The 14,019-nt window shown below is 51.2% G+C and overlaps 1 protein-coding gene across 2 annotated transcripts in view; it reads right to left on the bottom strand.

Moving 5' to 3' along the window:
- RIN3 (Ras and Rab interactor 3) overlaps positions 1 to 14,019 on the bottom strand; it is a 174,148-nt gene that overhangs the window by 17,755 nt on the left and 142,374 nt on the right. For both annotated transcript variants that reach the window (XM_030803908.1, XM_030803909.1), the window contains exon 7: positions 11,232 to 11,540. In XM_030803908.1, coding sequence (XP_030659768.1) covers positions 11,232 to 11,540 — 309 coding nt within the window. The remainder of the gene's footprint in view (positions 1 to 11,231; positions 11,541 to 14,019) is intronic.

Raw genomic sequence — 14,019 nt, forward strand, 5'->3', positions numbered from 1 at the left:
CACACAGTTCCCCCCCGCCTGGGACCCCCTCCCTACCTTCCCGTTATCAACTTCTCCTTGTGCTCTCCCACATCCTCCAGCACAGCTGGACAGTTCCTGCTCCGGCTCCCATATGCCTTGACTGATTCAGAGCCTGCCCTCTTCTTCACATTGTGAGTATGCTGAGGGCAGGGATGGAGGCTGTGTGAGCCAGAGTGAGTCACTCACCCTCTCTGAGCCTCTCTCGCATCACTGCCTTTCCAGCCCCCAGCATAGGCTTGGGACATAGGCTGCTGACAATGAAATGAACTGTGTCCCATGTGTGTTCTTACTGGGTGCCACTCTGTCCTGCCAGGGGTAGGGTCATGGTCATAGACACTGGGATGTCCTGTGGGCCTTAGACAGTGATGTGCTAGGAAATGCTTAACAACTGGCTCTCTGAAGGAAAAAAATCAACCTTGATTTGTAGCATTTGCCAATTTCCATGATCTAAATATTTCCACCATTTCCAACTTCAAGCTACCAACAAGAACACAGAGCTGGGAAGAGATAGATGCACACGATCAGCTCCCATGAGCTGGTGCGAGCTGACTCCAGCACACCATCATCGGCTTTAGTTTATCACCTCCAACCACACTGTGAGGAAATTGAGGCTCAGAGATGGGAGAAATTTGCTCAAAGCCCTACAGCTGGTCAGTAGCAGAGCTGGGACTAGAATCTGGGTCTCTGGCTGTTGACGTTGGTGAGAAAGTATCCATACAGGCATGATAACTCCTCATGGACCAACACAAGCTTCAAGCATTGTTTAAACGCACTGGGTCCCAGCCCAACCTTTTGGCAGGGCTGCCCTCTCCTTCCTGAGCAGCCTGGAACCCCAGGCTCAGGGCTAAGCCCTGAGCACTTCAGGGCCTCAGAAAGTGCCACTGGGATGTTAGCTGCAAAATACTTCTCCTGTGAGCTGAACATCTGTCCTGGGTGGACCAGAGATCATGTCCATTTGGCTGTGCATCCAAATGCCCTGCTGGCTGCAGCCCCCACTTCCTGGTGATTTCTGCTTTCTTTTTTGCCAAGTCACATCTGTTTGCCATCTGTAGGTAGCTGATCACATTTCAAAAAGCTGGCTGGGGTTTTATGCATATTTCATCCGCTGGAAGATTTTGGAGAAGGAAAGCTCTCTTTAAGATCAAAATGAGCTGAAGGGGTGCTCAGCTGGGTCACACAGACAGTGAAGATTAGAAAGGCCCTAATTCTAGCCCGGGCAACATAGTGAGACTTTGTCTCTACGTAAAAAAAAAAAAAAAATCAGCTGGGTCTGGTGGCATGCATCTGTAGTCCCTGCTACTCTGGAGGCTGAGGTAGGAGGACTGCTTGAGCTCGGGAGGTTGAGGCTGCAGTGAGCTATGATTGTGCCACTGCACTCCAGCCTGGGTGACAGGGTGAGGAAGCATTGTCCAAAAGAGGGGCTAGCAAGTTTTTTTCTGTAAAAGGCCAGAAAGTAAATATTTTTAGTTTCATGGGCCACACGGTCTCTGTCCTAACTATTCAACTCAGCCCTTAGAACATAAGCAGCCCTAGATGCCGAGTATGGATACGGGTTGTGTTCCATAAAACTATTTGCAAAATCAGGTGGTAGGCCAGAGTTGGCTGGGAGGGCCACAGTTTGCAGACTTTGTTGGAGAGGAAAGGATTGAGCATCTTATCAAAACTACTCCCCACCTCACCCCCACCCAGGGCCCCCATTTATTGACTGGGCTCTTACTGAAAGCCAGTGGCTGATGCTACAACCCTGGGGCAGCAGGAGGCTCATGACTGTGCCCTGCCCTGGCCCTCGCTTTCCACCACGATTCCCATTTAAAGCCACTTTTTTCCTCCCAGAAGTCTTCCTTGAAGACCTCCTTAGCTAGGGCCGATACCCTTGTAATGGCTCTCCCCAGTCCTGGCATTGCAGAATGGGAAAGTCAATATCACACGTTAACTCAGAGAGGCCTTCCTTGACCACCCAGTCCCAGGACAGCAAACTCCTCCAACACTCCTCAGACCCCCTACCCTGCTTTATCCACCCCAGTTGCATGTTTCACCTTGGAGGATATATTTTGCATTTCTGTTTACTTGTTATTGTCTGTCTTCCCTCCTCGAATGAAAGTTTTACTCGGGCAGGTACCTTACCTTGTTCAGTGTTTATATCTGACACCTCAACGGTACCTGGTCTATAGAAGGTGTTTAATAAAAGTATTTGCTAAAAGCATGAATGAATATCAGTTATCACACTGCAGATGCTTGCTTATTTAATGCTTGTTTTTAGCTTGAATTGTGAACATCCTAAAAACATGGGCTGGGTCTTCTGGGTTTTGCTCTTAACATCTGCATTGTCAAAAAAATTTGTGGAAAGGCCAGGCGCGGTGGCTCACGCCTGTAATCCCAGCACTTTGGGAGGCCGAGGCGGGCGGATCATGAGGTCAGGAGATCAAGACCATCCTGGCTAACACGGTGAAACCCCGTCTCTACTAAAAATACAAAAAATTAGCCGGGCAAGGTGGCGGGCGCCTGTAGTCCCAGCTACTCAGGAGGCTGAGGCAGGAGAATGGCGTGAACCCCTAGGGGGCGGAGCCTGCAGTGAGCCGAGATCGCACCACTGCACTCTCCAGCCTGGGTGACAGCGAGACTCCGTCTCAAAAAAAAAAAAAAAAAAAATTGTTGAACTGTTGAATGAATGAATTTATTTGATAAAAACATATGACAGCAGGAAGTAGAGGCCATTTAGAACAGTAGACTTCAAATCTGTGTTTGCAGTGGAAGCCTTTGGTAATGGGTACCTTATGCACAGTTCAGCTTCTCAGGGTGGGGCAGCAGAGCTGGCCTGCTCATCTCCTTTCAACTATGCCCCTCCACTGTTCCCACGGTGGCCCCCAGCTATGTCTGTGGCCCCTAGAGAGTTTCCTGGAAATAGTTTGAAAACTACTGATCTAGTCTGAACTTTCAGCTGCACAGATGAAAGAACTGAAGCCTCGGCAGAGAAACGGTTGGCTGGCGGTCACTTGTAAAGTCTGTGGCTGTCATGAGATTAGAACCCAGCCCCTCTCACCCACTGAGCTCCTTGAAGCTATCCTGTTTGGTTGCTTGCACTTTGCACAGATGCTGGTTAAGTCTCAGTTCTGCTCTGAGCTACACTGTGTCCCTGAGGAAAACACTCCAGCTCCCTGGGTTCCTCTTCAGAGAGCTCAGCCCACAAGCCAGTCAGCTACGCAGGCTGTGGGCTCTGAGGTCTGAAGCCACGAAGTCCTACTCTGGCTTGAAAAGGCATGAGGTTGGAGGCATGCAAAACTCAGCCATGACCATTGTGTCTGTCTTTTCTGAGGTCATCTCTGACCTCAGGATGCCCTGGGGAGGCAGGCTGGAGAGGCTGGAGGGTCCTGGGTTTCAGCAAAGGACCCGGGTTCAAGTCTCAGGTCAACCACTCACCTGCTCATCAGGTGTGACCCTAAGCATGCTACTTCACTGAGCCTTAGTTTCCTCAGCTGTAAAATGGGGATAATCACAGTGTCCACATCCCCTGGAGTGGTTGTGAGGATGACATGACAAGACAGATGGAAGGTGATTGGCAAGGACTAGTAAATGCTAGACACAATTATTATGAAAGACAGGAGGGGAGTTTTTCCTATAAGCCTCAGAACATGACATCTTCAGGGGCCTGCACTCCATCTGTGTTGTGGGGTAAAAAAGCAAGGTTGTGAGTCACAACCTTTTGGAGAAGGAAAGCTCTCTTTCAGATGCCACCCCCCCCGCTTCTGTCACCTGGATGTCAATCCCTAGGGAGACCCAGGAAGTCTTCTTATGCATGGATCCCTGAATGACCACATGCAGCATGGCCCTCCACCTCCAACCCTCCTCCATGCAATTGGACTTATATGAGTGAGAAATACACTTCTATTGAGTTAGAGATGAGAAGGCTTATCCAGCATCAAATAGCAGCAAATGTTTATAGCAGCAAATGTTTCCTTAACCAATTATCTATCTACCTATCTGTAGTTATTTCAAAAAGACTAGAAAGAAATTCACCAACATACTATTGATCCATTTGCAACTATAAACATAAGTGACTTTGATCATCAAAAATCAGTTTAATTTTTTTTTTTTTTTTTGAGATGGAGTCTTGCTCTGTCACCCAGGCTGGAGTGCAATGGTGCGATCTCGGCTCACTGCAACCTCCGCCTCCTGGGTTCAAGCGATTCTCCTGCCTCAGCCTCCTGAGTAGCTGGGATTACAGGTGCTCACCACCATGCCCGGATAATTTTTGTATTTTTAGTAGAGACGGGGTTTCACCATGTTGGTCAGGCTGGTCTTGAACTCCTGACCTCATGATCCACCCGCCTCCCAAAATGCTGGGATTACAGGTGTGAGCCACTGCGCCTAGCCCAGTTTAATTTTTTTAAACACAGATTAAAAAATATCAACAGCCTGACCTCCCTCCCTGTCCTCTCTACCCCCAGTCAATGTCACAAGGCCCATTATTCCATACCCCTGGGGTCCCCATCAAGAGCCCTCCTCCCATCCAATTCCTCTGTGGCTGCCCCTGCCTGAACCAGCTGTGGACTCTTGACTTTGTGGTCTCTGCCAGGGAAGTGGATGGCAAGGGACCTGGGACTCTATCACCACCCGGTTGGCCCCCACATCCCACCACCTGGTCATTAGTGTGCTCCATCCCCCTGGGGTTAGGAGCCAGGCCCTGTTTCCAGAAGCTCACGTGGGTGGTATCAGGGTGTTTACATAGACTACTCAAGGAGCTGAAAAGGCAGCCTCTGGCCGTCAGTACCCTCTGGGATGCCTCCTGCTCGGCATTCACATTAGAAGGTTCCCGAACTGCACCCCTACCCTCTTTCTCCCCCTCCCATCTTGAGGAGGGTTTCTTGGGCTTGAATCTGTTTCTCACCAGCAGCAGGACCGGCTCTGAATGACTAGTCTTAGACATCAAAAAGGTGGGAATGACTTCTTTGTCAAAGTGATAGAAGAGATGAATCTAGAAGTTCTGGCTGCTCTCACCAAGCCTCATGAAGTCCATGAAGAATCCACTCAGCTCCTGATTCCAGGATGGAGGGCCAGTTTATCCAAAGCCATTTGCTTAAGTGAACTCCCCAATTTGCCTAACCCAGGACCCTAAACTTGTGATAGGAGAAAACGCACTTGACCAGGATTCTGAAACTTGGGGTCCATTCCCAGGCCGGCCACTGGGAAGGTGATAGAAGCACAGGCTTTAGAGTGCACTGATACTAGCTTTAATCCTGGCCCTATCTTTCTGGAGAAGATAGCATGGCCAGTTAACCTAGATCTTGTGTCTCCATGTTTACCCCTTTCCTCACTGTTCCAACAGGTCTTGCTAGCAGCCCCCCCTATTTTATTCCCTTTTCAAGCGGGCCATGAAGGTACCACATCAAGCTACTGTTGCCTGCATCATAGCAATGAGGCAGGTGGGTGAGGCATCTTCCCTGGAGGTGAGGGGGCTGGGAAGACTAGAGGCAGGGCTAGGCAGGGTGGAAGTCAGGAGTGGTGGACAGGGAGGGCTGTTTTCTGTTTAAAGCAGTCAGTGGTGGAGGAAGTAGGTCAGTGGTGGAGGTAGGCGGGGCTCGGGCTGGAGTCTGCCTCCCTGTGGGGTCACTCACAGCTCCCAGGGTTCAACGAAGAGCTGCTGGGCTGCAGACCGCACCTCAGGTAGCAAGGCCATAAACTACACAGCTGCCTGGATCACCTGCCAGGGGGAGGTGTGATTGAATGCCTGGGACCTCGTTCTAAAATTGCTGAACATCAAAGTCAGAATTGAAGTCAGTTGGGATCTGGCTAAGACTGCATAACCTCAATCTAATCATCAGGAAACATCTGACAAACACAAAATGAGGAACTTTCATTAAGAAAAGCTGGGGGTGGGGGAAAAAAACCAGTATCCCTCAAAAACATCAACATCATTAAAGACAAAGAGTCCGGGCGCAGTGGCTCAGGCTTGTAATCCCAGCACTTTGGGAGGCTGAGGCGGGTGGATCATGAGGTCAAGAGATCAAGACCATCCTGGCTAACACGGTGAAACCCCGTCTCTACTAAAAAAACGAAAAAAAATTAGCCGGGTGTGGTGGTGGGCACCTGTAGTCCCAGCTACTCGGGAGGCTGAGGCAAGAGAATGGTGTGACCCCCAGGAGGCGGAGCTTGCAGTGAGCCGAGATTGCTCCACTGCACTCCAGCCTGGGCGACAGAGCGAGACTCCATCTCAAAAAAAAAAAAAAAAAAAAAACAAAGAAAGAAAAGAAAATGATGAAGCGGAGGGGGTCGGATGTTAACAATTCACAAAGGGTCTTCAGGTGTTCCTGTTTCTATGTACTGTTTCTATTCTTAAAGTTTTTGAAGTTTGAAATTATTTCCAAATGAAACGTTAAAAAAATAGAACTCTTTATTTGAAACAAAATCCCATGCAGAACCCCAAGTGTAAGACAGGTACAAGCAGGGTTGTCTGGGGTGGAGCTGGCTTGGGGCCCAGCTTGTCTTTCGATGCTTTGGTGGCCCCTGGGGTGCCTTGGGGAATCCATCTTGAAAACCACTGAGTTCAGCTTCTGTATTTTTGGGAACGTGGCTGGAAGGCAGCTGTTCCTGCATCCTAACATCTAAACACTCATTCATAAACACTGATCCTCACAATAGCCCAGAGAGAGGTGTTCCTAGCCCCATTTAAAGAGTGGGAAAACTGAGGCTCAGGAAGTAACTCCTTGAGCACCTAGGCTGTTCCATGTGCTGTCCCAGCCCCTGCATTGCAACATGACCAGTGTTCCGCCCTCATTTTGTACACAAACAAAGGTACAGGGAGATTAATGTCCAAGGCTGTAGCACCGAAGCTGGGGTTCAAAACCAGGACCGTGGATGAACCCCAAATCCTCTGCTCTTTGGATTTGGGGTTGACAAATCCCAAACCCATTTGAGCAGAACCTAATTCCACCCAGGTGAAGATGCTGAGGCTCCGAATGGAGCAGCCCTGGCCTGCCCGGTTCAGAGATGAAATTGGGAGTCATGCTGCTCCCAGTTCAGTGCTCAACCAGTAGTGGGAGGGAAACATTCTTTTTGTTCCTTGATAAGAAACCCATTGGTTTCTGGGGGGAGACCCTGGCCTGACCTTCATGTCTCAGAGTCTCCCCAACTGGGCCTGGCTTCTGGATCTGCAGAGATTCCGGCCTCCCTCCCTCTCGCCTGCTGAGGATGGAAAGCAGCAAGCACCTGGTTCTGTTCCATTCAACCACATGCAGCACCAGCCATGCCCTTTCCAGCAGCTGCCTTTCTTGCTCCTCCTCCCTACTCAAAATTAGCCATTCTTTCCTCGAATCCCTGCTCTCTGGTAAGTCTTTAGAAAGCAAATTCATTGTTAGCAAAAATTACGGTGTTTGACTCTCACTACAAGGACGATAACTATGTGAGGTGATGCCTATGTTAATTAGCTAGCTTTAGTCATTCCACAATGTAGATATACTTGAAAGCGTCATGTTGTACACAGTAAATACATATAATTTTATCTGTCAATTTAAAAAAGTTAGGCTGGGTGTGGTGGCTCACACCTGTAATCTCAGCACTTTGGGAGGCCGAGGTGGGCAAATTGCTTGAGCTCAGGAGTTCAAGACCAGCCTGGGCAACATGGTGAAACCCCATCTCTACAAAAAATACAAAAATTAGCCGGGTGTTGGTGGTGTATGGCTGTAGTCCCAGCTACTCAGGAGGCTGAGGTGGGAGTATTGCCTGAGCCTGGGGGGTGATGCCACTGTACTTAAGCCTGAGTGACAGAAAAAGACCCTGTGTAAAAAAAAAAAAAAAAATCATGGTGTTTGAATGTTGCTGCTCAGTCATGGGGTTTTAAAAAGAATTCCAGGAAGCTAGGAGTTTCTGGATAAACTGGGACTCATCGAGAATGGAATTGCCCCTTCCAGCCTGTCTCCCTGATCATGTCTCAGGGTCTATAAAACCCCTGGCTCTGACTTTACCACCAAGCCCAGCAAATCCAGGGGAAATGATTTCCCTAATTAGAAATTCAGCATTGAAACCAATCAACAGCTATTGTGACTAAGTGCCAACTGCTGGGCCACATGCAAACTTCAGACTCCTCTAAGCTTCAAGACAGGCCTGCAAGGTGGTTGTGGCTGTGCCTATTGAACACAAGAGGAAACTGAGGCTGAGCACCTAAGTCATCTGAACACAGCCACAAGCCGAGAAGCGGCAGAGCCTGCAAGGAAGCCTGGACCTTGCTCTTCCATGATCCCCCCAGGGTCCTGGGGCCAGCCTGCCTGCTCTCCCCGAGGCTGTTCCCAGCAAAGGGTCCCCCGGGGCTCTGTCTCCTTTCTGCCTTGATCCAGTCTGACTGCTGCTTCCCTGCATGCCGTGTAGGACACCTCTGAGCTTGCCTCCCCCACCGACCCCTGCTGCTGCGGAGAGAGCCAGGACTGCCTCTCTCCGAGAAGGCTTGAGAAGGCCCCTCTCATTCTCAGACACCCTTTGCCAGGCCATGAGGGCGTCTTAACCCTCCGCCTCATGTCGTCTGGCAGGGCATACTCGACTCTTTCCCTGGGTCCCAGCCCTCTGGGGCTGACCGGGTCAAACTCGCCGAGAGCTCTGGGCTCTGCAGGCTGCCCCCTGTCCCCCATGTACTTCTTTGGGGATTTTTCCTGGAGGTTACTCAGTTGCGGAGTTTACATCCCGGGATTGTTCTCTGGGCTCCAGGCTGCACAAGACACCCGACCTCCGAGCCTAATGCCCGCTCTGTGAAAACAAACCCTTCACTACATCCTGCTTCTACTACAACCCTCTCTCTTCCCATCATATCTCCAACATCAGGATAAAGTGTTAATACGGAGTTCGCCTTGGCGTGGTGTCTGCTTTTGGGGAGCACAGTTCTATTTTGTGTGTGTGTGTGTGTGTGTGTGTGTGTGTGTGTGATGGAGTCTCGCTCTGTCACCCAGGCTGGAATGCTGTGGCATGATCTCGGCTCACTGCAACCTCTGCCTCCCGGGTTCAAGTGATTCTCCTGCTTCAGCCTCCTGAGTAGCTGGGATTACAGGCGCCCACCACCACACTCAGCTAATTTTTGTATTTTTAGTAGAGACAGGGTTTCACCATGTCGGCCAGGCTGGTCTCGAATTCCTGACCTTGTGATCCGCCCACGTCAGCCTCCCAAAGTGCTGGGATTACAGGCGTGAGCCACCGCACCTGGCCTGGGGAGCACAGTTCTAACACATGGTCGCAGGACACAAATCAGTTTACCATAAAAATGTAACTCCAACCTGGGACTATGGCCTGTACCAGATCTGAGAGGAAAGGTTTCTCAGGTGAGGGGATCTGGCACCATACCCCAATCATACCCACAATTGCTTTCTGTTGTTCTATGGCCAAACTGGCCTGCCCTTCTCCAGGGGAGATGAAGAGAATCCCTCTCTTAACACAGCCACATTTGTTGAGCCTGCCAGCTGCTGTGCATGGAGGCCACCATTTTACATACATTGTTTCTAATGCTCACAAGTGACTGAGTATGGCTTCCGAACATTAGGGGTCTTAGGGTGTTTTACCCTCTCTGTAAAGCAGCTTCCTCAGGTGAGGAAATTGGGCTGTAAGGAGTTAAGTACATCATTCAAGGTTAAATAGGTAGGAAGTGACAGACCAGGAATTCGAACCCACGTCTGTAAGTCTACAGAGGCGGCTATCCATCCACTCTCTGTTGCCATGGCAGCCGTGTCCAGGTACACAGTTTGCTCACTGCACAAGGGCACCAGCTGAAGGGATGAATCCTGCCAGCATTCTCTTCATTGAGCTGTGCTCCTTTGTGCAGTGATGCCTGTTCTTGTCTGCCTGGAGGACTGCAGTCAAATGATTACAAACAGTCCCACTGATTCCCCTCCTAAATCCACACCCTTTATAATGTGCCTTTGTATTCCTTCCATCAAGACGGGAAATGTTCCTCACTCCTTGAGTCTGGGATGGTCTCTTGTGCCTAAACAAGTCAATGAAAGGCGTCAGAGCGACATCATGCCAGTTCAGGGCCAGGCCTCAATGGGCCTTGCAGGCTTTGCTTGTTCTCTTGGGCCCCAGCTACTGCCATGGGCACACGCCTGTGCTAACCTGCTGGAGGATGAGAAACTCGTGGCTCAGTCATCCCCATCCCAGACCAGCCAACAGTTCATCAACCACTCAGCACATGAGCAAGGCCATCCCAGACCAGCTAACAGCCAACCAACCACTGAGCATGTGGGCAAGGACATCCCAGACTAGCCAACAGCCAACCAACCAACCACCCAGCATGTGGGCAGGGCCATCCCAGAGGAGCTAATAGCCAACCAACTACCCAGCATGTGGGCAAGGCCATCCCAGACCAGCTAACAGCCGACCAACTACCCAGCATGTGGGCAAGGCCATCCCAGACTATCTGGCCTCCAACTGGCCCACCTCTGACCACAGATCCATGAGTAAGCCCACCCAAGCTCAGGCACACCTGATCCAGATCAGATAGTTGTCCATGCCCCGTGGACTTACACGTCAAATCAATGCTAATTGTTTAAGGCACCTGTTAGGGGTTGAATTGTGTCTCCTCAAAATTTATATGTTGAAGTCTTAACCCTTAACCTTATTTGGAAATAGGGTTGTTGCAGCTGTAATTAGCTGAGATGAAGGCATACTGGAGTAGGGTGGGCCCCTAATCCAGTCTGACTGGCGTTCTTACAAAAAGAGGAAATTGGGACACAGACAGGCACACAGGAAGCAAGCCATGTGAAGATCAGAGTTCTGTGGCCACAAGCCAAGGAACTACAAGAAGCTCGGAAGGAACAGAACCTTCCCTGGTGTCTTTAGAGGGAGCACAGCCATGCCCACACCTTGATCTTGAACCTTCCAGCCTCCAAAACTGTGAGACAATATATTTCTGCTGGCTAAGCCACTCAGCTTGTGGTATTGTTTCAGCAGCCCTAGCAAACTAATACAGTGCTTTTCCTAGTTCACGCAAAGTTAAGGTGTGGGCTGGCTTCCTTGCTTGCCTCCAGGGCAGCAGCCAATCACGGCTCTCCTCCCAGTCCCCAGGTAACTCCAAGAGGGCCCAGGAATTACACCCCACCCACACCCAGTTCCTCCCCAAGGGGGATCTGAATCTGGAAAGTCTGGGGCCTTCCAAGGGCTCTGGAGTCCTTGTCAGGGTGTGGTCATGGACCCATACAAAGAGAGCTCCTCACCCAGACCCCTCCCGGCTGCCCGCTGACCTGGGTTGCCGAGGGCCATGGAGTCGTAGATGAGTTTGCAGGTCTTGAGCAGGATGGAGATCTTCTTCTCAGGTGAGTAGGCCTTGTGCATGCTGGAGAACTTCTGCAGGATCTTCTCCATCATGGGCACCTCCGGCACACTGGTGGTTACACCTAGGTCAGTGGTGGTGGTGGCCAGGATCACTAACTGGTTCTCCTTGAGCTGCTGCAGCGAACCGTCCTTGCTGTGGATCTCATGCAGGCATGAGTTGATGGCTTCCTTCAGGGGCTTCAGGACACATTTGTACAGGGCAGACTCTACAATTGCTTCTGCAGGTAAACAAGAGAGCGAGGGTGAGGAAACCAGATGCAGGGATCCTGCTACCTGGTTCTGTTGCCCAACAGCACAGCCATCCCCATCCCCTGGCCCCTGGAAGGACACTCACAGCCCCAGCAGTTATACGCCGTGGTTCTGACACATGAGAGAGCACAGTTTATTCAACAGAAAGCCACACTGGAAAGGCACTGGCACAGGAGCCCCTGGGAAGTAATACTAATTGGTCATTGTATCCTGATGCTTTTCACAGGGCCTCGCAGAGAGCAAACTTTCACAGGGCTGCCTACAAGTACATAACTTCAGAGGGTGTTACTCACACTGGAGTTGTACATTGTACAACCTGGGCAGCTGTATGCTGATGGCCTGAATGCCCAGTAAATGATGGGTGGAATTATTCTTGATATCTCCCTTCCAATTCCCACACCCACTTGACTCTAGTCTCAAAAATACAGTACATCCAGAACCTTACTTTTTTATCACTTCCATGGCTACTACCTTGACCTGGGTTGGTCAGGCTACCACCATCATCTCTTGCCCGGGTTATGTCAGTCAGCTTTTGCCCTGGCCCTTATAGTCTCTTGTCAACACAGCAGCTGGTGTTGTCCTGTTATGACATCTTTGATCATAACATTCTTCTGTCTGGAAACCTCCAATGGCCCCCATCTCCCACACAATCAAATCAAAGCCAAAGCCTCCTCGTGGCCTATGAGGCCCCGCTGTGATCGGGCCCTGTGACCTCTCACTCATTGCTTTGCTTGCTCCCCATACTCAGGCTGCTCTGCCAACTGCCAGGCCTGCTCCTGCCCCACGGCCTTTGCTCCTGCGGTTCCCTTTGCGTGGCGCATTTGCCTCGCAGTCGTCCACATGGCTGGTTCCTTCACTGTTCGAATGTCGTCCTATCTGAGAGGCATTCTCGATCAGCTCTTGGAGCAGGAGTTGGCGCTCTGATCTTGTAGCTGCTCTGAGGCATATGTGCTCTGATGCCCACTCTGAGGATGGACCAACTTAGGCTCTCATGGGGGTTGAACAAGGACTTGAACTCATGTCTACTTGATACTAAGGGGATGTCCAGTTGCTTTGGGTGACTGGAGAAACATATTCTTAGGAAGTTGTTTTGGCCCTCCTCTGTCTCCAGGGGATGGGTCTTGGTTACGGGCTCAGTAAGGGGACGTCCCAAGCCCTGTTCCTGTAGGGAGACACCTGTGCTGCCCTAGGCCTGAGAGAGGAGGGAGGGACTCATGCTCCCACGGGGCTAGGTCTCAACAGAGGCCCGGACAGCCCTTCCCTGCCACTCAGGCCTGGGGCTGGCCCATGGCCATCCTGGGTCCCTTGCTGCTGCCTCCCTCTTCCCCTTCAGCAGAACACAGGGCTGCCCTCACTTCCCTCACCCCGTTCCTGACCCTCCTTCCATGCCCACCTCCCGACCTCACTGGAGCCTCCGCAGGCAGAGATGGGCACAGATGGGGGTTGACCTGGGAGCAGGGACTTGAACTTCCCCTCTGTCCTGGGCTTCTGCATGACCTCGGCCACATCCCTTCCCCTCCCAGGGCCTGTTTCCTGAAATGCAAAATGAGAGGGCTGTGCCCACGCCCTCCCGGCCCCTTCACATCTAAGAGCCGCAGGATCTCTTCCTGGCACCTCCTCTCCAGACTCGGGCCCTCAGCAGCCTCACGTCAGGACTGTTTTGTATCCAATTGTTCCTTGTGACTTGTCTCCCTAATAAAACCAGAAGCACCCTAACCATGGAGTTCTGTTGGCCTTTTTTTTTTTTTTTCCTTTTCTTTTTTGAGACAGAATCTTGTTCTGTTGCCCAGGCTGGAGTGCAGTAACCTCCACCTCCCCGGTTTCAAGCAATTCTTCTGCCTCAGCCTCCTGAGTAGCTGGGATTACAGGTGCCCACCACCACACCTGGCTAATTTTTGTATTTTTTGTAGAGATGGGGTTTCACCATGTTGGCCAGGCTGGTCTTGAACTCCTGATCTCAAGTGATCTGCCCTCCTCAGCCTCCCAAAGTGCTGGGATTACAGGTGTGAGCCACCACACCCCGCCCTGTCTGGCCTTTTCATGTGGTTTAAGTTCCTTCACCATCTGACTGGCCACACACACAGGCAGAGCTCGGAAGAAGAGGCAGAGCACTCAGCTCAGGGAAAGGGCTGGGCTGCCTGGGTCTGAAGCCCAGCTCTGCTACCAGCTCTGTCCTCACGGCCAGGTCACCAAACCTCTCTGAGCTTCTTGGGCATGACAATAGCCAAGCCCATCTGGTCTGGTTTGCAGTCATGAGGCTGACACGTGCAGTGTCTGGAATGGCAGCGTTGCTGTGGATGCTGATCCTGTGCTCAAAGGCTGGAGGGCCCTTCTCTCCATCTCTGTAGCTCCAGCCCTTCCCGTCCTTGGTGGCTCAGCTCAGCTGCCACCTCTCACTGCCTGGAAACCTCTCTGCCCCACACATTCGTGCCCATGGCAGGCTCTGGT

Source organism: Nomascus leucogenys, chromosome 22a (genome assembly GCF_006542625.1).
Source record: "Nomascus leucogenys isolate Asia chromosome 22a, Asia_NLE_v1, whole genome shotgun sequence".
NCBI lineage: Eukaryota > Metazoa > Chordata > Mammalia > Primates > Hylobatidae > Nomascus > Nomascus leucogenys.